The sequence below is a fragment of the Carassius auratus genome, chromosome 7 (genome assembly GCF_003368295.1).
Source record: "Carassius auratus strain Wakin chromosome 7, ASM336829v1, whole genome shotgun sequence".
NCBI lineage: Eukaryota > Metazoa > Chordata > Actinopteri > Cypriniformes > Cyprinidae > Carassius > Carassius auratus.
The window spans coordinates 14621452-14644000 of record NC_039249.1 but is presented as its reverse complement, the minus strand read 5'-3'; the positions used below and the strand labels follow the sequence as shown (position 1 = coordinate 14644000).

Sequence of the window (22549 nt, the reverse complement as noted above, 5' to 3'; positions counted from 1 at the left end):
TACTTTCCCCCAACTCCACGTGTGACCATTATATAATATTGTTTTTGCCTACGCTGTGGCCTTGACAACAGGCTTTCTGTCAACTTTCTGACCTATCGGTGTTCTCAGCTGATAAGCCCATGCCATGAATATGTAGTATTAAAATATACTATGATCTACAGGCAGGTGTTCGGGTGACATGATTGCGTGCAGGTCCTGTTAAGGTACTGAATGTTATTTGTCACTACAGCTGTACAATTACATGGTTAACTAAATCTTACGTTCTTCTTAAAGCATGTGTAGTTTCTCACTTTCTCATCCAAGTCGTCATGTATTTGTGTTACCCAAATGTTGCTATAGACAACCATGACTATTTTGCTTTGGATTCTGAATGAATTGAATTGACGTGTGCACCAGTAAAGGTTGTATATCCTTAAAAGGAAATGTCCTTTACCAAAAAAAAAAAAAAGAAAAAAAAAAAAAAACATTGATTCTGGACACATAAAACAGGGCAACAATTATGCAATGCTACACGTGCTGTTTTTAATGAGATGTAGAAATTGAGATTAAAAAGATAAAAGGTACAGGAATGACAATGAAAATTGGCTTAGTTCAAAATGACACACTATTCATACAGTCTTTGCAGTATATATACTGCGCATCATTTGCACATTTTCCACATGCTTGGAATTTCTAGGTGATCTAGTAAATGTGCAAAAGATGGAATGCATTACAGGATGCACACTTGCCTTTGTTCCATTTCCTTTTGAAGAAAGAACCAGAAAACAGTATCAACTTTTATTTTTAACATATCTTGATCATACCTATAAATAAAGTATATTTTTACAGAATGCTAAAATGAATTAAAGTTCCCAATTGTATGCGGTAAACAAGTATTCCTCTCCAAACAAACATAGCCTGAGTCTGAGAGGCATATTGCAGGAGTCTTCTGCAGTGTAATATTTATTAAAGGATGGTTTTGAGAGAATTTCACAATATATAATAAATAAAACAAACAGAAAAGAGATAACAGATTTAAAAATAAAATCCACACACATTTTCATATTGCTTCCCCATCAGGCCATCATTAAGCCACTCCCTCTACACAAAACATCATGTACTAAGAATGTTTCTGTTGATAGATAAACAACTGTGTAACTGGGTTGTCTGAGCAGCATTTGAGATGGAGGGAGTGGACTTCATTCATAAGGGCCGACATCATGTGGCACTGCTTAATATAAGATGTTTATTTAGAAAATGACTAAAGCACTTGAGTAGAATACCACCAGGAGTACACTCTTTAGTACATACTGTAACTCCAGTTCACCCAAACACAACCAGACATATAAAAGCTGATGAGAACAACAAAACAGGAAAAGCAACAATTAAAAAATAAGTTAATGTAAATTCATGTAAAAATATGAACTAAAAACCCTGAAAACTATATCAGTGGTCATGCATGGTTCATCATAGAAAACTAAACAAACTTTGGCATTTTATACACATAGATTAAGAAGGGCAGAGCTGCATTAAGTGTTTAAAAGAAAAAAACATTTGTGCACTGCTACAGCAAAAGATGTAGTGAAATGTACTGAGTTAATGAAAGGCTAAATAAGTTAGTTTATAATTTACAGTGTCATGATTCCTCAAAAGATTCATAATAAGTTGAGGCTCAAGTCCAAGGCGTCTATCCACAACCAACAATTTCATGAATAAATATATATATAAGTGATTCTGATCTGAGGTCAGATCTCATAAGCCACTGTCAAACAAATCTATATGCAACTTGATGCAATATGAGGCCAACTGATACTGACCAATGACAACCAGCATTAGATGTTTTGTCCAGCAAAAGGTTCTTACTGCTGACATTCAATGGTGTTTGCATAGGTTGCATAAGGTTCTGAGTGCTACATCAGTTTTTATGTGATCCTTTTAAAGCAGCTCAAGTCTTTTTTTTTTTTAAATGGAGAAACAAGGCCGACCAAGTGCCCAGTGAGTCCTGATTAGTAGTGATGTGTCTCTGTAGTAGTCACTACACCAGTGGGGTTCCTACACTCAAGCTGAGTTTAGGGTCCTCTATATTTCTCTTTTTACCTGTCTGTTTGCGTTTCGCCACACGGGGACTTTCTTCTGTGAAGATGCCCTCTTGAGGCTTGACAGGATCTCCGCTTTCTCGACTCACGAACATAGATGGATTATGGTACACCATCTCAAACCTCTGCTCTGCAGCTTTCCGAGCGGCTGCTTTCCTCTTGGTCCTGGGCTGGGGGGAGGGTAAAGATTGTCCAACTGCTGAGGAAGGCAAAGCACACTGGAGAGAAGAGGAATAGCTGGTGGCAGACACAGCACCAGTAGTAGTAGCGCCGGCCAGGGCTGCGCTGCCAAGCCGTGCCAATGCTACAGGGATCTCCTCCAGAGATTCTGCAGAGTCAGAATGATACTCAGCAGGGGGACCAGCGGCTTGTACGGGTGCAAGAGGGGGGAGGGAGGCCCGCAGGGGGAATGCTGGGAAGGGTAGGCGCTGACCAAGAGAGGAGGACACAGTGGCGGCAGCTACAGAGGACTCTATTTGTGTAAAACACAAACACAAATCACAAAAGGTAACTACTCACACACTGATTCACCAATATCAAGACCACTGAAAAATGACATCATTATTTTTTTATTCAATATTTGCTACAGTTATTTCAGAATCTATTCAATTTTACATTTGTACAAGATTATACTGGGGACACTACATTCTAAACTCAAACAGCTGAACTTGTATGAATAAAAAAAACAGCTTATTAATAGAATCGCATTTCTGCAACCTAAGAAAAAAAGGAAGCTTAATTATAAGCAAATTATAATTATGAGAGGAAAATGACAATTATTACATAAATCAATTATACAATTATAGATTATAAACAGTAAATATCAAATAAACTAATACAAACTATTAAATAAATGTCAGATTATGCCTTCTATGGCTTTCATATAGTTCCTAATGTCACTTATCTCGGAATTTCTACTTTCCATGAATAATTATAAAAAATATTTTAAAATTAAGATAAGCTGTCATAGAAAGTTGAACCTTCACATAATTGACTTTTGAAATTATTATATAAATGGTGATAATTGTTAATCATTTGAATTCACTTTTAATCTCGATAATTTTTAATCTTTTGAATGACTGTCAATTTCATTCAATTTTATCATTATTGTTTTTGTGTTATAATAATCAGACTTTTTCTCATAAATATGACTTTAATGTCATTTATTTACTTATTAACACCATTCCAGCATCTAGGACTATATTCATGTCGAGAACCAGTTTCAAATCATTCAGAAATTCATTCATACACAATACTTTATTTTTTTTTTATCCATACACAAGTCTTGTTTTACACACAAGTTGAGGGAGGGACTATTTAGAATCTTCCTGGTTTTTTTTTTGTACCTTTTTTATATTTTAATTTACTAATGTTTTATTTGTTCTTATGTGGCAGAAATAGGCTTGAGTAGTTACACACAGGCAGTTAAGGAGCACAGAACTATTCAAACACTGTAATTCCAACTGAACAATGCAACAGAGGCTAAAATAAAAGTTATAAATCAGGTGAAGACAACTACTCTATAAGCAGGTTTTAACAGTCATATTCTAGTCTTATTCTCTTTAGTGCTATACTTCTGTGTTTAATATTATAACATAGCAACGTCTTCCATAATTTACTAATCTCCTAAACCGGTGAGACACTGTTAGGATTAACTCTACACTATTTTAGTTGTAATGTTCACTATGTGATATGCTGCCAATACTGTACAGTCATGGCCAAACGTTTTGGCAGTGACATAAATTAACTGTGTTTTTTGATAAGTTTGCTGCTTCAGTATTTGTAGATTATTTTTCCACATGTATCTATGGTATACTGAAAAACAATTATAAGTATATAAGTTTTAAAGGCTTTTATTGGCAAAAAAATAAATCAGTCAATATTAACACCGTTGACACTTGTTCTTCATAAGCTCTGCTATCGGCTCTGGCATGCTTGATATTAGCTTCTGGGCCAAGTCCTGACTGATGGCGATCCATTCTTGCCTTATTAGTTCTCAATTGATCACAATTTGTGGGCTTCCGCTGGTCCACTCGCCTTTTGAGGACAGACCACAGGTTCTCTATGGGACTGAGATCTGGGTTGTTGCCTGGCCATGATACATGATACATACAGTACAGACCAAAAGTTTGAACACACCTTCTCATTCAAATAGTTTTCATTATTTTCATGACTATGAAAATTGTAGAGTCACACTGAAGGCATCAAAACTATGAATTAACACATGTGGAATTATATATGGAATTATATACATAACAAAAAAAAAAAGTGTAAAACTGTCATATTCTAGGTCCTTCTGCATTGTTTACTGCTTTGCACACTCTTGGCATTCTCTTGATGAGCTTCAAGAAGTAGTCACCTGAAATGGTCTTCCAACAGTCTTGAGGAGTTCCCCGAGAGATGCTTAGCACTTGTTGACCCTTTTGCCTTCTGTCTGCGGTCCAGCTCACCCCTAAACCATCTCGATTGGGTTCAGGTCCGGTGACTGTGGAGGCCAGGTCATCTGATGCAGCACCCCATCACTCTCCTTCTTGGTCAAATAGCCCTTGATGCCTTCAGTGTGACTCTACAATTTTCATAGTCATGAAAATAAAGAAAACTCTTTGAATGAGAAGGTGTGTCCAAACTTTTGGTCTGTACTGTAAATGTAATGATCTTCCAGCCACTTCTTTATCACTCTTGCTTTGTGGCATGGTGCTCCATCACGCTGGAAAATGAATGGATCATCACCGCATTTCTCATTGATCGGTAGAAGTTGCTCTTGCAGGACGTTTTGATACCATTCTTTATACATGACATTTATTTGCTTTTTAAAGTTTTTGGCCAGAATTATGAGAGAGCCCACTCCCTTGGCTGAAAAGCAAACCCACACATGGATGGTCTCAGGATCCTTCACTGTTGGTATGCACAGGTCTCATCATCAAAAGTCTTGGCCTCACTGTGCGTGCAGATGCTCTCACACCAACCTGCTGCCATCCCTGAGCAAGATCTGCACTCAGTGCACTGCTGGAGATGTGATTCCGTAGCTGACTCCTCAGGAGGAGACGTTCCTGGTGCTTGCTAGACACTCTGGGAGGTCCTGAAGACTTCTTCACTGAAGTCAAACCTCTCTCATTTTGATGCAAAGCGATGAAGGCTGCACTTGTTTCTTTGGAGGAAACCATTGCTAACAAGAACACAATAATTGGAAGTGCTTCTTCCCTTCTTTCATTCACATTTTCACATGTGCTGCTGCTATGATTAGTCAATTAATGTTAGCTGGTCATTTTGTGTTTTTTTTTTTCTGAAAAGTAATTTTGAAGGGTAGGCGAAGCTTTAGCAATTATTTAAAATGCATCTGATCACAATAATCTAGAAACAATGTGAATAAACACCACAACAGCTTAGGCAGCAAACTTTGCCATATATAAAATTTGTGTCACTGCCAAAACTTTTGGCCATGACTGTACTTCTGATGGGTTTCTAAATACAAAAATTATATTATTTAAATATTTTTTTTAAAAAAGTTAGGTACTTACTACTTGCACTAATAAACAAATATAAAATACCAATGTTTTAGTTATACATGTCCAGGCACATCATACAACTACTTCTTATTCTCATATCTATTCTGTCCTGTACTCCTCTGATTATCAGCCTCCTTGGATGAACCACTTTGTTGTATTCCTCATTTGAAATTACACTGAAGAAAACAGTCTCATAAATGAATAAATGTAGAGTATTGTTCAAAATTCTGGGGTCAGCAAGATTATTTTTTGAATGACATTAATACTTTTATTCGGCAAGAATTAATTAAATTGATTAAAAGTAACAAGAAAGACTTTCACACTAACAACATTTCAAACAAATGTTGTTCTTTGTACTTTTAGCCTTGGTGAGCCTAAGAGGCTTCTTTCAAAAACAAGAAAGAAATAAAAATCTGACCTCAGTCTTCTGAGCAGTAAGAGTAATACACAGATTGTGTACACTTGTCTTACCCTGCTCAGCAGAAGTCTTTGGCATGCCTTTGGTGGTGCTGGGGTCAACGGACCTGACACTGTTTACTTCAGCTGCAAGTTTGCGCAATTTCCTCTTTTTTTTCTATGGAAACAAAATTAAACATTTTTACCAGATATTGAGCCAGACAGACATTACAGCAGAGTGTACAGGCCACTGGTTGTATAATTAGACCCTGAATTTAAAATCTAATCTAAGTTTGTAGTGTGTGTGTGTGTGTGTGTGTGTGTGTGTGTGCGCGCACCTGTGTGTGTTTGTGAGGGTGAGGAGATGTTTTGTTCTCTGTTATGACAGCAGGGAGGAGCTCTTCTTCACCCATGTGCTCACTGGAGCCTCTGACCCGGCCATTGCCATAACGCCTGTGGAGAGACGCCCATAACTCAAAGCATTTTTACATTCACTTATTCACTTACAGAAAACACTAAAAACATCTTAAAAAGAAGACGCATTTACTGTCTTCCATGATCAGTTCTTATGACTGCTAAAAGTGCAGAGAACAGAGAAGAGCCAAAACTTTCGAAATTCTATGGAATCACTGATCAGCCAGGACTGAAAGACACTCCAGCTACCAAGTAGAGAATAGAAATCAGAATAGAAATAGCAAGCTCTTAGTTTATATCTTAGCTTATTAGCAATATTTTTAATGAAAACAAATAACATTGTTACTGAATAGACAATGAGGCCTTCAATGCAAAATAACCTGGAAAGTGAAATACCATGTGAAACAATTCTGTCCCCATGACATATGAAATCATGTCAAGGCCTGTTTTGTAATCACTGTTATGAAATACTGTTAATGCTGACTGTTTCTTATTAAGCAATATGACACATAAGCAAAACAGGCCTCAGTAACGGATCCAGTTAGAAGAACTTAGAAGTTAAATATTAAACAAACATTTCCATGGCTTTCGCAATTAAACAGCAAGCGTAGAATTTTAAGGATTATGGTAAAATGCATACAGATATACAAGGAAGTAATGGATTAGTCCCTGCAGGAATAAAAATCTATTAAGAAAAGTTCTTTAATCTACAACTGATCCTCGAGCTCACATTAGACCTGCCCCACAAATACTGTAATATCCCTCCTTCCCTTCCAGCTAAGATCTCAAACGGTTGACATGATACCATAATTGCCCAATAAAATAAATTAGATTATCTGTATGTTTTGAGTCACGGTTAAAAGGAATCAATCATCCCCTTAAGCCACAATTGGAAGAAAATGTGCAGAGTAACATTGAATTGGCTGGACTGAAGACGTTAATGCAGGCAGACTTGCGGGAGAGAAAGCCAAGTCTTGGTCTTTTGTGAACGGAAGATTCTAATATTTCTTCATGATGTTAAGTCAGTGACATTTATTCGCCTCCTTGCTTTAACAATGAGCTTTTTGGACACATTTTAAAGGGGTCATATGAAACAATTTCAAGTTTTCCTTTCTTTTTTGGGTGCTGCAAGCTGTTTGTGAATAGATAAGATCTCTAAAGTTGCAAAGACTAAAGTCTCAAACCCAAAGAGATATTCTTTATAAAAGTTAAGACTCGTCCACGGGCTCCTAAAATGCCTTGTTTAAACACGCCCCATGTCTATGTCACGATGTGGGAAGATTTGCATAACGCTGCCCAAATGTTCATGCAAAGAAAGAAGGTGTAACTTTGATTCTCGATGTAGTACTTTTGCTGCCGCCATGTTGTGGAGACAGACGTGATAGATGCATTTCATTATGAAAGCGAAACCTTGTTTGGCCTTTCAAAAGATGACACTAGAAATCAGTGGTTAAGTTGCATTTACAACAGCAAATTCAAACTAAATATTCAGATGTGTGCAACGCATTTTATGGGGGACTGTTTCCTGAACCTTTGAGAGTAAATTACAATTTCAGCTGTTCTGGCTCACAGTCCGTAAGTAGGTTTACATTTATAAAGGATTTGCCACTGATGAATCAAACGTTTGTTTTGAGCAGTGTACAGTAGTGCTTGTTTTTTTGTCATTTCTCCGATCACAAATGCAGACATGGTTTTATGTTTACGTGGCACGATGCAACACAATGCAAAAAAGGACAACATAAATCATTATAATCCATAATCATGTGGATGCAACAAATGCCTCGTTTGTAATGGGTTTTGTACAGTGATGTATAAAGTACCTGAAAGTCAAATGTTCATACACAGCTTGAGTAGCAAGATTGTGTTCAGTTAACTCTTTCTTCCATTTTGTATTTTTGGGTAAGAATAAGAAGCACTTCATCCGGTATTTAGTGTCTTTCATTACAACATAGGAAAACATTTCTGCAATATGCATCTGAATTAACATTTAGCCTACAGTTTATTGTATTTCAGCAGGGACATGGATGCATTTAACCTGCAGTTACAGATGTATAAATGGGCTTAATGTTTTGTTTTTAACAAAACTTTGAATACTGATATTTGAAATAATTTAAAACATAAAAAAGAAAAAATTCAATGTGAAATTAAAACCACCAGTAAGTGACAGCCAGTGAACGTTAATGAGTGAGTCATTGAGATTCAACCGATTCATCCAAACGGCTGATTCATTCAGATACAAAGTATTTGACTGTGTTAATGAGTGAATCACTGAATCATTTATTCAACCGATTCGTTCAAAAAGGTGATTCATTCAATAACTAAACACAGTCCGAGACGCAAAACAGTGCTGTGATCTTTGTTTGGAACTTTTTCATTAGCAATATTATGTCTAAAATGCAAGTCACTTAATGCTTTACTGAACTTGTATAAAATGATTATTAAATGTATTCATGCATCTGCATTAAAAAAATGGTACTCTTTGTGTGATATAGATTAAGTTAACTAGACTTACATTAAATTATATAAATATAAAAAGTATACAGAATCATTTTTGCCATCTACAATTTAGAATGCCTGGAATTTTGAGTTTTTATGGACTAATAAATCACGTGCGTGCACTCATGTGATTTGGTGATATAACCTACTTGATAACAACACTTACCATATAAATCGCAGACAGTGCTGTATATTGCACACCCCTGACTCGACTTGAGTGGAAAATGAAATCATCCGTGGTTGTGCATGGCGTGCACTCGTTGCACATGAGCAAAGGTGTTTTTTAGGAGTCTAACCTGCAAACGCCAGACCACTGATTCATCAAACCTGCTTTCCTGCAGTCTGTGTTCTTCTGACTATATTGTAGTAAGTATCGAATATACTTAGCGGAATGTTATTGGAGTAAAAGCATATATTTTAATTAGGAAATGTACTGGAGTAAAACTAAAAGTTGACTGAAATATAAAAATTCAAGTAAAGTACCGATACTCCCAAAAAATACTTAAGTACTGTAATTTTACTTTGCACAGTAAAAAAAAGTATTTTTACTTTGTTATATTACACCACTGGTGTAATTTTTTTTTTTTTTTTGTCTTGTCATTACGGTGTTCTGACTAGGACATGCATGACAATATGGTGACGGGTATAACATTTCCATCACACGCTTGAGGCATTCGGCCAATCACAATGCACTAGACAGCTGGCCAATCAGAGCACACCTCGCTTTTCAGACAGAGGAGATTTGTAAAAAAAAAAAAACGGTGTTTCAGAAAGGCGGGGCATAGAGGAGAAACAATAATGTACAGTATGTGGAAAATAATGTGTTTTTTTAACTGCACAAACACATTTCATTACATTAGCAACATCATATGACCTCTTTAACACTAGTCTCACTTGTTTAAATGTTTAGGGGCGAACCAGTTTTTAAATGTTTAAGTCTACATTCAATTGATTCAAATATAGTTAAAACAGTAATACATTTTTTTTTTTTAAACAACGTAAAAGTTTTACTGACAATTTTGATAAATGTATCCTTGCTTTAAAAAAAAAAACACTACTTGCCCTAAATTTTGCACAGTAATGTACATAACAATAACTCAAGTCACTGGCCATGTAATTAACAAACGATGTAATCAAAAAGATAAAGGAAAACTTTTGGGTGATATTTTTTAAGTATGCTATCATGTTTTATTAATCTGGCTGGCAAAACTCACGCTGATCCATCTTGGGAGCTCATGGCGGTTGGATCCTCTACCTCCATCTCAGGATTGGTATAGCCAAATGTCCCGCTATAACTGACCTGCTGCTTCAGCAAAACAACGGTGTAAATAAAAATCATGGTGAGACAGAGAACAGGAATATCAGAGATACATAACAATTGCTCTGAAAAGGAGTAGTTGTCCCAAATTAAAAATACGTTGTTGCATTGTAAAGTATTAAAATCCACATTAAATACCAAATGACTTTTAATGTAACACCATGATGTATAAACTGTAAAAAAAAGAAAAAAAAAAAAGAAAAAGGAGAAACATCACAAAATAATTCACCCATATTACATTTATTCAAACTAGCCGAATATAATGCCACCAGCAGTTTTATTCAATAAATAAACTGTGAATAGTTTGTTAGCTATGCTAGGACAAAATTATTTCTTATTTTTGCAACTCAACCATCATCCAATAATTCCACAGTAGGTATATTTGCACAAGTGTGTATATGGATGGGTGGATGCTTTTTCTCCATTTTGAGAACAGAAGTCCAGGAGCTAGGCTTGGATGATAAAATGATATCGATATTTATCGACGGCACACCTTCTTCGATAAAGATAGAAAAAAATGATCATTACAGCACACAATATATCGATGACTGCTGCACTTGCGTCTCACACAAGAGATGTAAAGAAAGCCATGCAAAGTTAAAACAGTTTAAACTTTTAGAAAACACGTCATGAATTTGTGAAGGTGTATTCCTTTTCAAAGAGTCTGTTTTTAAAGGCAATCTGTGTGGTGGGTGATTCGGCTCTTTGTATTAAACAATGCTTAAGTACATGATGCCTTTTTGTTCATAATTTTTTGTTTATGCAATTTACAAAATTATAATGGATTTATATGGGGTAATTTAGACAACAAACATTTTTTTATAGACAGTTATTTCCTTGCTTTGACAATTTAGATATTTCATTTTTATCTTGTTTGACTTTAAAAAAAAAAAAAAATTGTTTGTCTCAAGAAACTTAAATTAAAAAAGAAAGTGGTTAAATAAAAAAAAAAACATTGTATTGTTCTTTGTTTAAAAAAAAAAAAAGGTAATAAAAAAGGCAATAATTATCAATACGAAACATTAAATTGTTAATACTATTTATCGTTAATAATATTACATTTTTTAGCTATATCACCCAGTAGTGGTCAAACGATAGTAGTGGTCAAACGCCAAGGCCGATATATCGGCCGATATTTGGCATTGTTTTTTATATCGCCATCAGCCGATAAGATTTTCTGCTTGGCCCGAAGTGGTCAATACTTTTATTGTAATGGCGCTGAGAATGGCAGCAGTGCCTGAGCACAGAGCTCACATTCTCCTTGTTTACGGTCTTTGTTAACAGTCCTGTCTAATATGGACAGAAGTCAGTCTAATAATCAGATAGTCAGAATGGTTAAACAAAGGAATTAATGTATAAAAAATATATTATAACAATTGCTTTTATATTAGTAGTATTAGAAAGGCAAACATTATAATACTTTTTCATTTTCCATCACCATTAAGCAAATACGCATTTATATAATTTATACAAACCTTTTAATGACTAATTAATATTTATTTTCACAAACCTTGCAAACTTAGTCTAATCAAGTTGTGAGATCCTGTGAAGCGTGCATTTTTATCCAGCATGATCGTATGTTCTCCGTGTGACGGGCGGTCTGTGTGAACAATGCTTTAAACTTAATATTCTTGATTTCAAATTATGCTGCACTTTAGAAGTTTGCGCACTGCCATATTCACATCATTTTTTCTGTGTGCTGGATGTAAAATAAGTGTTACCCTGGCTTTATTTGAAAAAGATTACAAATGCACACAAACTTCCCAGAATACTAAGTGCCCTGTTGGTTACAGTGTTTACTTCCTTTTTAATAATATTTTAATTAAATATTTATGCGAGAAAAAAATCTTCGTAATCTAAAATATAAGTATCTTTATTTAGAAAACAATTTTTATCCAGTGTCAAATGTTTTCACATTTCTTAAATATTAATTAAAATGTAAAAAAAAAATTCTATAGGCTTTATATCAGCTACCTGCTTTCCAAGATATCGGCCGACCACTATCACCCAGCCCTAGTAGAAGCTATGAGTTTAATTTGTACATCTTATGGGTGTGAAGTACTGATGGCACATGTGTGCATTTTTATGTGATGGCATGAAATAAGTGACATGCCAGCCCTGCCCAACACAACAATGTACACAGTGAGCCAAAACAAACAGTTCTTAACGAACAGTGAAGTCACATGCACATCTCTCAAGTGCTCTCATGAGAAATACTACTGGGGTCAACTTACATAACCCTTCTGCAAAGCATTTACTAAATCCCAGCCTGCCTACTGTAGGTAAGAGATTCTTGCAAAAATGCCATGCATTTAGAATTGTAAAAGTATATTGTATGTTACATACTTCTTTGTAACATGTACACTAGCATTCAAAAAGTATGGGGTTGGTAAGATTTTTATGTTTTGTAAGAAGTCTCTTTTGTTCATCAAGGCTGAATTTATTTATAAAATGAAATATTTTTACAATTTCAAATGTATTTCTGTGATGGCTATGCTAAATTTTTATCAGCAATAAATCTTTAGTGTCTCTTTCGTGTCACATGACACTTCAGAAATGACTCTAATTTGCTGATTTGGTATCCAAGAAGCTAAAAAACAGTTCTGTCAAAGAGCAGAATGTTACTGTCATGCCTGTTTACAGCCGTATATTTAAAGCACAGAGGTAAAGGTCCATCAAGGCAGATTCACACTGTCCTCAGAACACACACCATGTGCTCTGGGGCAGGAAGTGAACTCATGGTGTGAGCTCATTTCCTGTAGTTCAGTGGGAGCTCAATGTACTGCCCCTGGGAGTATTTGACAGTAGCCTGTTGAAGAGGTTTTCCTGGCAACGTGTTAATTGCTCTGAGAAGCAACTGCACAGATGATTTTGTCCCCACACTAGCTTGTTTTAACAATCTGGTTGTTACAACAACTGCGTTGCCATGAGCTAGCCGCCCTGATGATTACGTATGTGGGCAATACATGCTGTTTTCAGAACTGAATTTCAGTACATACAGTAAGCGTTCATGGGGAATCTGATTTGTGAACAGATAACTATTACTTTAAAGGCTCCAGAACCCAAACCTTATAAAATAGGAATTTGGAAGTTTGGCGTCATACCCATATCTATACACTACTGTTTAAAAATCCAAGATCTTTCAGAAATCATTCTAATCTGCTGATTTTGTGCTCAAGATACATGTCTTATTATCGATGTTGAAAACCGTTGTGCTGCTTATTTTTGTGAATGATATGATATTTTTCAGGATTCCTGATGAACAGAATTAGAACAAAAAATACATGTATTTTTTTTGTAACAATGTAAATCTTTTACTTTCACTTCATAAATGTAATGCTGAATAATGATATTATTTTGTTAAAAAAACAGTAGAGTATGCCTAAATAATTACATTAAATTACATTCCCACAAATTTTTATAGTATAAAATTGGTTTAAACATGTATGCATTTGATGTATGTTTCAAATATTAATATTTAACTACATAAAATAATAAGCGGAATTACAGATCTGTTGAGAACCTGCATTGATTCCTATCAACAATATGTTGACATTAATCGGCTAAACAGACTAGGAAACACTTTAAATATATATATCTATATATATACAGTATTGTTCAAAATAATAGCAGTACAATGTGACTAACCAGAATAATCAAGGTTTTTAGTATATTTTTTATTGCTACGTGGCAAACAAGTTACCAGTAGGTTCAGTAGATTGTCAGAAAACAAACAAGACCCAGCATTCATGATATGCACGCTCTTAAGGCTGTGCAATTGGGCAATTAGTTGAAAGGGGTGTGTTCAAAAAAATAGCAGTGTCTACCTTTGACTGTACAAACTCAAAACTATTTTGTACAAACATTTTTTTTTTTCTGGGATTTAGCAATCCTGTGAATCACTAAACTAATATTTAGTTGTATGACCACAGTTTTTTAAAACTGCTTGACATCTGTGTGGCATGGAGTCAACCAACTTGTGGCACCTCTCAGCTGTTTTTCCACTCCATGATTCTTTAACAACATTCCACAATTCATTCACATTTCTTGGTTTTGCTTCAGAAACAGCATTTTTGATATCACCCCACAAGTTCTCAATTGGATTAAGGTCTGGAGATTGGGCTGGCCACTCCATAACATTAATTTTGTTGGTTTGGAACCAAGACTTTGCCCGTTTACTAGTGTGCTTTGGGTCATTGTCTTGTTGAAACAACCATTTCAAGGGCATGTCCTCTTCAGCATAGGGCAACATGACCTCTTCAAGTATTTTAACATATGCAAACTGATCCATGATCCCTGGTATGCGATAAATAGGCCCAACACCATAGTAGGAGAAACATGCCCATATCATGATGCTTGCACCTCCATGCTTCACTGTCTTCACTGTGTACTGTGGCTTGAATTCAGAGTTTGGGGGTCGTCTCACAAACTGCCTGTGGCCCTTGGACCCAAAAAGAACAATTTTACTCTCATCAGTCCACAAAATGTTCCTCCATTTCTCTTTAGGCCAGTTGATGTGTTCTTTGGCAAATTGTAACCTCTTCTGCACATGCCTTTTTTTTAAAAGAGGGACTTTGCGGGGGATTCTTGAAAATAGATTAGCTTCACACAGACGTCTTCTAACTGTCACAGTACTTACAGGTAACTCCAGACTGTCTTTGATCATCCTGGAGGTGATCATTGGCTGAGCCTTTGCCATTCTGGTTATTCTTCTATCCATTTTGATGGTTGTCTTTCGTTTTCTTCCACGTCTCTCTGGTTTTGCTCTCCATTTTAAGGCATTGGAGATCATTTTAGCTGAACAGCCTATCATTTTTTGCACCTCTTTATAGGTTTTCCCCTCTCTAATCAACTTTTTAATCAAAGTACGCTGTTCTTCTGAACAATGTCTTGAACGACCCATTTTCCTCAGCTTTCAAATGCATGTTCAACAAGTGTTGGCTTCATCCTTAAATAGGGGCCAGCTGATTCACACCTGTTTCTTCACAAAATTGATGACCTCAGTGATTGAATGCCACACTGCTATTTTTTTGAACACACCCCTTTCAACTAATTCAACTAATTGCCCAATTGCACAGCCTTAAGAGCGTGCATATCATGAATGCTGGGTCTCATTTGTTTTCTGAGAATCTACTGAACCTACTGGTAACTTGTTTGCCACGTAGCAATAAAAAAATATACGAAAAACCTTGATTATTCTGGTTAGTCACATTGTACTGCTATTATTTTGAACAATACTGTATATCTATATCTATATATAGATATAGATATATATATATATATATAGATAGATATACACACACACACACACACACACACACACACACACACACACACACACACACACACACACACCAAAACTGTACAGTATAGATGTTGAACATCAAAATGCAAATAACCACCTTTAGCTTTGCTAAAAAAATGTTTGTTTGTTTTTGTTTATGCTGTACCTTAAACAGATTAATCTTGGGAACCCCAGCGTCATTCTCTGGAGGGGGCTTTCTGGAATCTTTGGCCTCTTGCCGATGCCGCTGTCGCACAATATACTCATATGTGCTAAGCCTGTTCCACACTAAAAGAGAGAATGAGACAGAGAATCTGATACAAAATATCTTCTGCTTTATCACCCATTCACATCATACCATTTACAATGTCATTATGGACAGAAACCATATCTACAAATTATTTATTGTACATATTCATATCATCAGGCAAAAAAGTATGGATGTTGATGTTTATTTCTGGTTTCATATCAAAAATAGGTTGGAAAGTGAAACCAAGTTCTTTTGCCTCTGGATTTTCTAGGAATGCCCCCTTGTGGCATACAGTGAGATGTCACTCATGCATTACAAGGCTCCATGTAGTAACCATAATTTAAATATCTATCTTCTTTCATGCTTCGATTTCTTCCATTGTTTATTTGATTCAGTTTTAAGTCATAAGCTGTACTCCAACCTGACAAACCCACAGCGGAAAATGTTTAACTGATGTTTAATCAATAACAGCAACAAAACATCAAATAACCCTAGAACCAGAGGCTGATCACAGAATGACTGTCTTTGTCGTTTATGGCTTCAGAAAATGAACTGATCTTGCCTGTGGTGTTTTGCTGTCATGGTTACCGAGGCTAGCACTAAGCTACACAGATCTGTCTGAGCTGAAGGTGGACAGCATGTGGCGGTGAGTGACTGTTTCATGCTAATAAAGCTGCGGTCTCTCTCATGCAGAAGAATTAAGACTACACCAAAGCCTGAGCTCAAACCCAACTGTTGGCATTATGTAGATATCGACCTGATTCATCAGAGGAAAACACCTGCAGTTCAAAAGGCGCTGGCAGTAAATAGTTAGTTGCAGTAAAACCCTGCTTCAAAGATATATGTGAAATAGATATATGCAAATATATGCATGTTTTATTTCAAAGTGTGCTGCAATGACTTTTAATGCATTCAGCTCCTTATTGAATTCCTTTGAGTGCCTCATTAATCAGGCCAGGGGAGGCATTTGAGTTTAATCCCTGGTTAATATTGAAGGCAGAGGTGTGCATTGCTAGGAATCCTCTCTCAAACACTACTGTTCAAAAGTAGGATTCAGTAAGGTTTGTTTTTAAAGAACTTAATTCTTTTATTCAGCAATGTAACTGATCAAAAGTGACAGGAAAGTACTTTTACTTTGTTACGATTTCAAATTAATGTTTCTAATCCATCAGTCCTGAATAAACTAATTTATCAGTTTAAACAAAATAATTAAGCAGCACAGATGTTTTCAACATTGTAATTTTCAGAAAATGTTTCTTGTCGGCATATTAAAATGAATGATTTCTGAATTAAAATGTGACAATAAAGAGTGGAGTTACTGCGGTTTAAAACTATTCGCCATCACAGGAATTAATTACATTCTAAAATGTATTAGAATAGAAAAGGCATTTTAAAAATTGTAATAATGTTTCACAAAAGTGTTGTTTTTACTGCACAGATAAATATAGCTCTTCAGGCAAAATTTTTTTTAAATCTTGTAGGTAGAAGAGTGTACTCACTGAGGTATATGTGGAAGCAGAGCAAGTGTCCCAGCAAGAGTGCAGACAGCAGGCCCAGAGCAATGGTGACTCCTGCTAGAGCGGGAATGGCTGGACCAGCTGTGGTGACTGGAGCCACCGGCAGAAACACAAACCACACCACAGATTCATTCCTTACTGCAGACACACAAAAAGAACATTTGAGTTTCGACATGTGGACGGAAATCTGTGAAAATGTGTAGTTTGTTGTGTGTAGTGTGACCAGCTTTCAGTGCATTTAAACATGCCCACAAAACACCTCTTACCCTGTTGAAAGTGCTTGTCAGATCGAAGTTTTGATGGGTCCAAAAAGAACTCTATAAAAACATAACTAGCAATAACTACTACTAAAACAATCCCCAGGAGAGCAGAAATCACACTATTGAGAAACAGCCTGTGACAAATAGAAAGAGAGGGAAAGAGAAATTAACAAATACACTGTGTTTGGCCTTCAGATTTATTTATTTTTTTCCTAAATGTTTTTCGTATACACTATTGTTTGAAGTCAGAAATAGCATACATTTAAAAAAAAAAAAAAAAAAAACTTCAAATTAAGTCCAAGAGCTTTCTGTCCCTCCATTGAAACTGTGTGTATGGTAAACTGTCCATGTCCAGAAAGGTAAGACAAACATCATCAAAGTAGTCCATGTGACATCAAAGGGTCAGTTAGAATCTTTTGAAGCATCAAAAATACATTTTGGTCCAAAAATAACAAAATATTACAACTTTATTCAACATTGTCTTCTCTTCCGGATCTGTTGTGAGTGTGACTGCTTTGACTGTTGACGTACGACACTATTTTATTACCTTTCTGGACATGGACAGTATACAGTAAATAGATTTTCAATGGAGGGACAGAAAGCTCTCGGACTAAATCTAAAATATTTTAAACTGGTCTCACTGGTTTGGAACAACATGAGGGTGAGTCATTAATGACATCATTTTAATATTTGGCTGAACTAACCCTTTAAGATTGTTTTCTTTTTTAATACATTCCTGTGATGGGAAAACTGAATTTTCAACAACCATATCACATTACATGATAATTTCGAAATAATTGGAATATGCGGATTTTGTGCTCAAGTAACATTTATTACTATCACCATTATTATTATTATTGTTACTGGTTTCTGTGATGAAGAGAAATGTTTTGTAACAATGTAAATGTTTTTACTGTAACTTTTATATCCTATTAATACATCCCTGCTGAACAAATGTATTCATTTACTTTACACAAAACAAAAAAAACAAAAAAACAAAAACCATCAGACCCCAAAACACATTATGCCACTTGTATTTGAAATAAATAGATAATATTAAAAAATGTATAAACAAGGTAAAGTCATGGGGACTTTAGGCACACTGCCTGTTCGATTTCATTCATGTTCATTTAATGAAAAGACATTAAGGTGAAAACACACGTGACTGATTCATTGGTCAGCATCCCAAAGGTCTGCCAGTGAAAATAAAACTAACAAATGAAATGAGTGTTTGCATGTGATGCTAAGCAACAGCACTTGATCTCAAGATTGCTTTATGACTTCCATTTGAGAAAACATTACATATGTCATAAAATCATGAAATGTTTCACATCACCATACTGGATATGGTGACAGAATATACAATAAAATGCTATATCTGAATATTACATCTCTCTCTCTCTCTGAATAGTTGGACACAGGATCCGGCTGTCAAAAAGACTCACAGTTAATTTATCTATCTACCAGCTGCTGTCCATGGAAACGACATGATGTGAACAACAGACCTACAGTATTTAACGACAGACAGAGAAGAGAAAGTGAAAACAACTCACCAGTAGTTTCTGCTGCCCACACAATTGTTCAGCCATCGACAGTGGTGGTCAAAGCTTGCCACACACTTATTACACGCACTACAGTGTTTTGATTTAGGCCCCCTGGAAAGAACAGATTTACAGGTCATTGGTTATATCCATGTTGCAGGGTACAAGACCTGTTTGATAAAGTTGCATGCTTGGACACAATGCATTATTAAGTACAGCGATAGGCTGAAAGGCTAGCATATCCTGTGAATGTGCCCAGCGTAAGTGATCCTCGACCAGCTCAAGATCAACCAAAGAACATTAAATCAACTGTGCAAACCGTAATCTGTCAGTTATTGTCAATTTGTGCCTTCAACTTTAAGAAAGTTATCAAATTAACCATATATGACAGTCAGTCAGCATTAGAAAGTGCTGCAATTGTTTAGTAATTTCCAATTCAGGACTTCGATGACAAGGATTGTAATTTAGTTTCAGCCACTTGTTCTTATCATACGGTTATTGTAGTCATATTGATAAAAACAATAAGTTTGGATAAAATTTCATCTGTCTACAGTTACAGCAATCTGAATAAAGCATCTGTACACAATGCATACCCACAAAACAATAGAGAAACAGACAGCAGCACGTCTGTACTTACACATCTACTTCACAGAGGTAGCAGTGACAGTTCTCGATGACGTGCGCATGTTTGGTGCGGTCAAACACCGGCATGGGTCCCTTATAACTCTTAGCTCTGACATTATAATCTGCAGGGTCGATGGAGACGGCCATCAGGTGCATGAAGAGGTGAGAGATAAATGTAATGCCTGTACACTGAGCTCTGAGTTAAAGACCGAGGTTTAATCAAAAAGTGAGCACAAAGATCCAACTTTGAATGGCTGCTACAGGGTAAAATATGTATATTAATATGATGCAACTGTGAGCAGGAATAGCGTCTGTGTAGGCCATGTGACAAAGTGTAAAACAAGGATACAATATATCCGGCTGGGATCCAGTGTGTGGGGAGCAGAGGCACAAATACACCAAAGCCAGTGACAGCAAAGTAGAGATAAAGCAGCCAGGCCAGGAGCTGGAAAGGGTGGGGGGGCCAGCTCCAACCATTGGTGCGAGAGCACAGGGGTACATCGGCTCTCCTGGATACCCCCTCACTCACCGGGGCTGTGCGATTGGAGTTCTTACTGCAGACATCCATGAGAGAGGAGCCTCCTTTTGTCACTCCTGCCATTAAAACGGTGCAGTGTTTACTTTGAACCAATCACACCTTTGATTTGAGACTCTGCAGACTGCAGACTTGGGCTGATAATACACAGAGCAACTTTGGCCAATATTGCCATAAATGGGTAACCAGGTGAGACAAAGGGCCCACGACCAATCAGACAGAAATTTGTTACCCATTCTCAATGGGAAAGTGCCCATGCAACAAAAAAAAGATGCATAGCAAAATTGCTCAAAAAGTTTCCCAGAGTGTCATCAACCTTACTGCTTTAATTAGGAATAATTAACCCAAAATTATAATTCTGTCATCGATGTTTTTTATCCGTCATACATAAAAAGATATTTTGAGAAAAGTTTTTTTTTTTTTTGGTTTGATTACAAAATCATCCTTCAAAATAAAGAAGAAGGAAAGAAGAAAGAAAGCCATACAACTTTGTAATGTCTATTTATATGTCTAACCTACTTACCATTTTTAGAGACATAAAAAAAACACAATTAAATTATTATTCATATGATTAATTATTATTCAACCACAAATACCTTTATTAATATCTAGATATCTTTATTGGTCACTGATCCACTATAACCAGTAAATTATGGTAAGCCATAAACTCACCAGGTCAGTTACTGATGTCAGGACTCTGGCCTGCTCCTCCACATCTCATCTGAATCAGCCAACATTACCTGCTCGAAACACGGAAACTCCCGCAAACCTCACACATCTCGAGCCTCATCCACAGCAACAACACAACAGCTCTACGTGACGGCTTGCTCTGTCTTTACTCATTCACTGTAGCGAAGAAGGCGTCTCAGTAACCTAAATCTCTCATCCCGTATCCCGTGGGTAAACCAATCTCCTCTAGATGTAGTAACTTAATTAACTTGCAATAGAGCACGAAAGAAATACGAGGCTTGAAACGGACCAAATGTTAAGTGCTTGTTGTGTTCGTAGAGCACGACCGACTGTACCGTTAACTAATTATTCTGCAAACAAATCACATCTTACAGCAACCGCGCGCATCTCGATCAATATTCAAATCGTTTCATACATCTAATCAATCTAAGCTGCTTAAACGACATCACAAATATCAACAAATGAGGATTTTATAATACAGCAGCGGCACTCAATCCAATATTTGCGGCATGTAACGTAGTTACAATTTGTGTATTAAATAGCTGAACCAGGAACCCACATCCGGGAAAACCGTTACACGACACGTTTTGTTTCAAATTAAAAGTCCTCAGTGCAACAACAAAAAAAAAAAAAAAAAAAAAAATATATATATATATATATATATATATATATGTGTGTGTGTGTGTGTGTATGTATGTAAATGTATGTATGTATACATGTAAAGTACTTTTTTTAATTCATAATATTAAATTTGATATAATCACATTCTTATTTAATTCTTATTATTAGTAGTAGTAGTAGTAGTAATAGTTATTCCGTCAAATACAGTTTGTTTGTGCTGTTGCAGTGTTTCTGTTTTACACCACAAGCTATTCGGTGTTGCAGTTTTTTTCCAGGAGATGGCAGCAATAGCATGACAAATGATAAAACAAAATACATCCGTTCACTTAGTTTCCTAAAAAGAACAGTTTTGAAACAATTTATGTATGTATTTTTTAATTTTTAAATTAGAATATTATTACTATTTTCTGGAGAAGCTTACCCAATATAATTATTATTTCTGTTAATTCTGTAATTATGTCAATGCAATGTGTGTGCTATGGTCATTGCAGTTTTAAATGGTACTCACATGGTCCAAACATCCATATCAAACTTTTCATTCAAGTTTGCTTTGAGAAAATGAAGAAAAAGCAAAAAATACATTAAATAGGCAATTTCACAACAGTTGTGTTCTACAATGCCAAATGCTAAACATAAAATGGCTAGGAGGATGAGGTCTAGTTCAAAGAACATGAGTTTGTTTTTAAAGAGTCGCGTATTTAAAATGCATTTTTAAGGTTTAATTGCATTTATCTGTTATGTGAACAACTTACTCTAATCATTTGACTTGGGCCTGAACTCATTTCTTTTGGTTGTTATATAATCATTATTAAAAAAACACATTCCTATGAGGCATAAAGCAACTCCTTCCACAGGAGGGGGCAGTCTTTTGTCCTAAACGAGACCCTAACTGAAATCACTATGGATATGATTCTTGTGTTAGATTCTCTATAATATGGCCCCATATCAGATCGAGACCACATGATCATTTGTATGCAAAGTTTGTGCTGATAATTTGTTGTTCATATGTGTGAACTCAAGCA

General features: G+C 35.9%; 1 protein-coding gene across 2 annotated transcripts; it reads right to left on the bottom strand.

Annotated features, from left to right (window-relative positions):
* Window positions 1–497: 497 nt before the first annotated feature.
* On the bottom strand, window positions 498–21477 carry zdhhc1 (zDHHC palmitoyltransferase 1). 2 transcript variants are annotated; one of them, XM_026267564.1, is made up of 11 exons: window positions 20889–21477; window positions 20031–20275; window positions 19695–19870; window positions 19070–19171; window positions 17523–17650; window positions 17239–17394; window positions 15656–15777; window positions 10102–10193; window positions 6316–6430; window positions 6053–6155; window positions 498–2547 (listed from the first exon to the last, which is right to left on the bottom strand). In XM_026267564.1, exons 2-11 carry the CDS (start codon window positions 20247–20249, stop codon window positions 2015–2017), a joined length of 1746 nt encoding a protein of 581 aa, XP_026123349.1. In that variant the 5' UTR covers window positions 20250–20275; window positions 20889–21477; the 3' UTR covers window positions 498–2014. The 2 variants fall into 2 exon arrangements, with proteins under 2 accessions (XP_026123349.1, XP_026123351.1); XM_026267566.1 differs by having other exon boundaries at window positions 10102–10190.
* Between the last annotated feature and the right edge of the window lie 1072 nt (window positions 21478–22549).

What these genes read in the sequence shown, in the direction of transcription:
- zdhhc1 (XM_026267564.1), bottom strand. Translation starts at nt 20,249, where the DNA reads ATGGATGTCTGCAGTAAGAACTCCAATCGCACAGCCCCGGTGAGTGAG. An exon ending in TACCTCTGTGAAGTAGATGT is followed by an intron (nt 19,172 to 19,694) that starts GTAAGTACAGAC and finishes TGTTCTTTCCAG; the next exon opens with GGGGCCTAAATCAAAACACT. An exon ending in CTGCTTCCACATATACCTCA is followed by an intron (nt 15,778 to 17,238) that starts GTGAGTACACTC and finishes TCTCTCTTTTAG; the next exon opens with TGTGGAACAGGCTTAGCACA.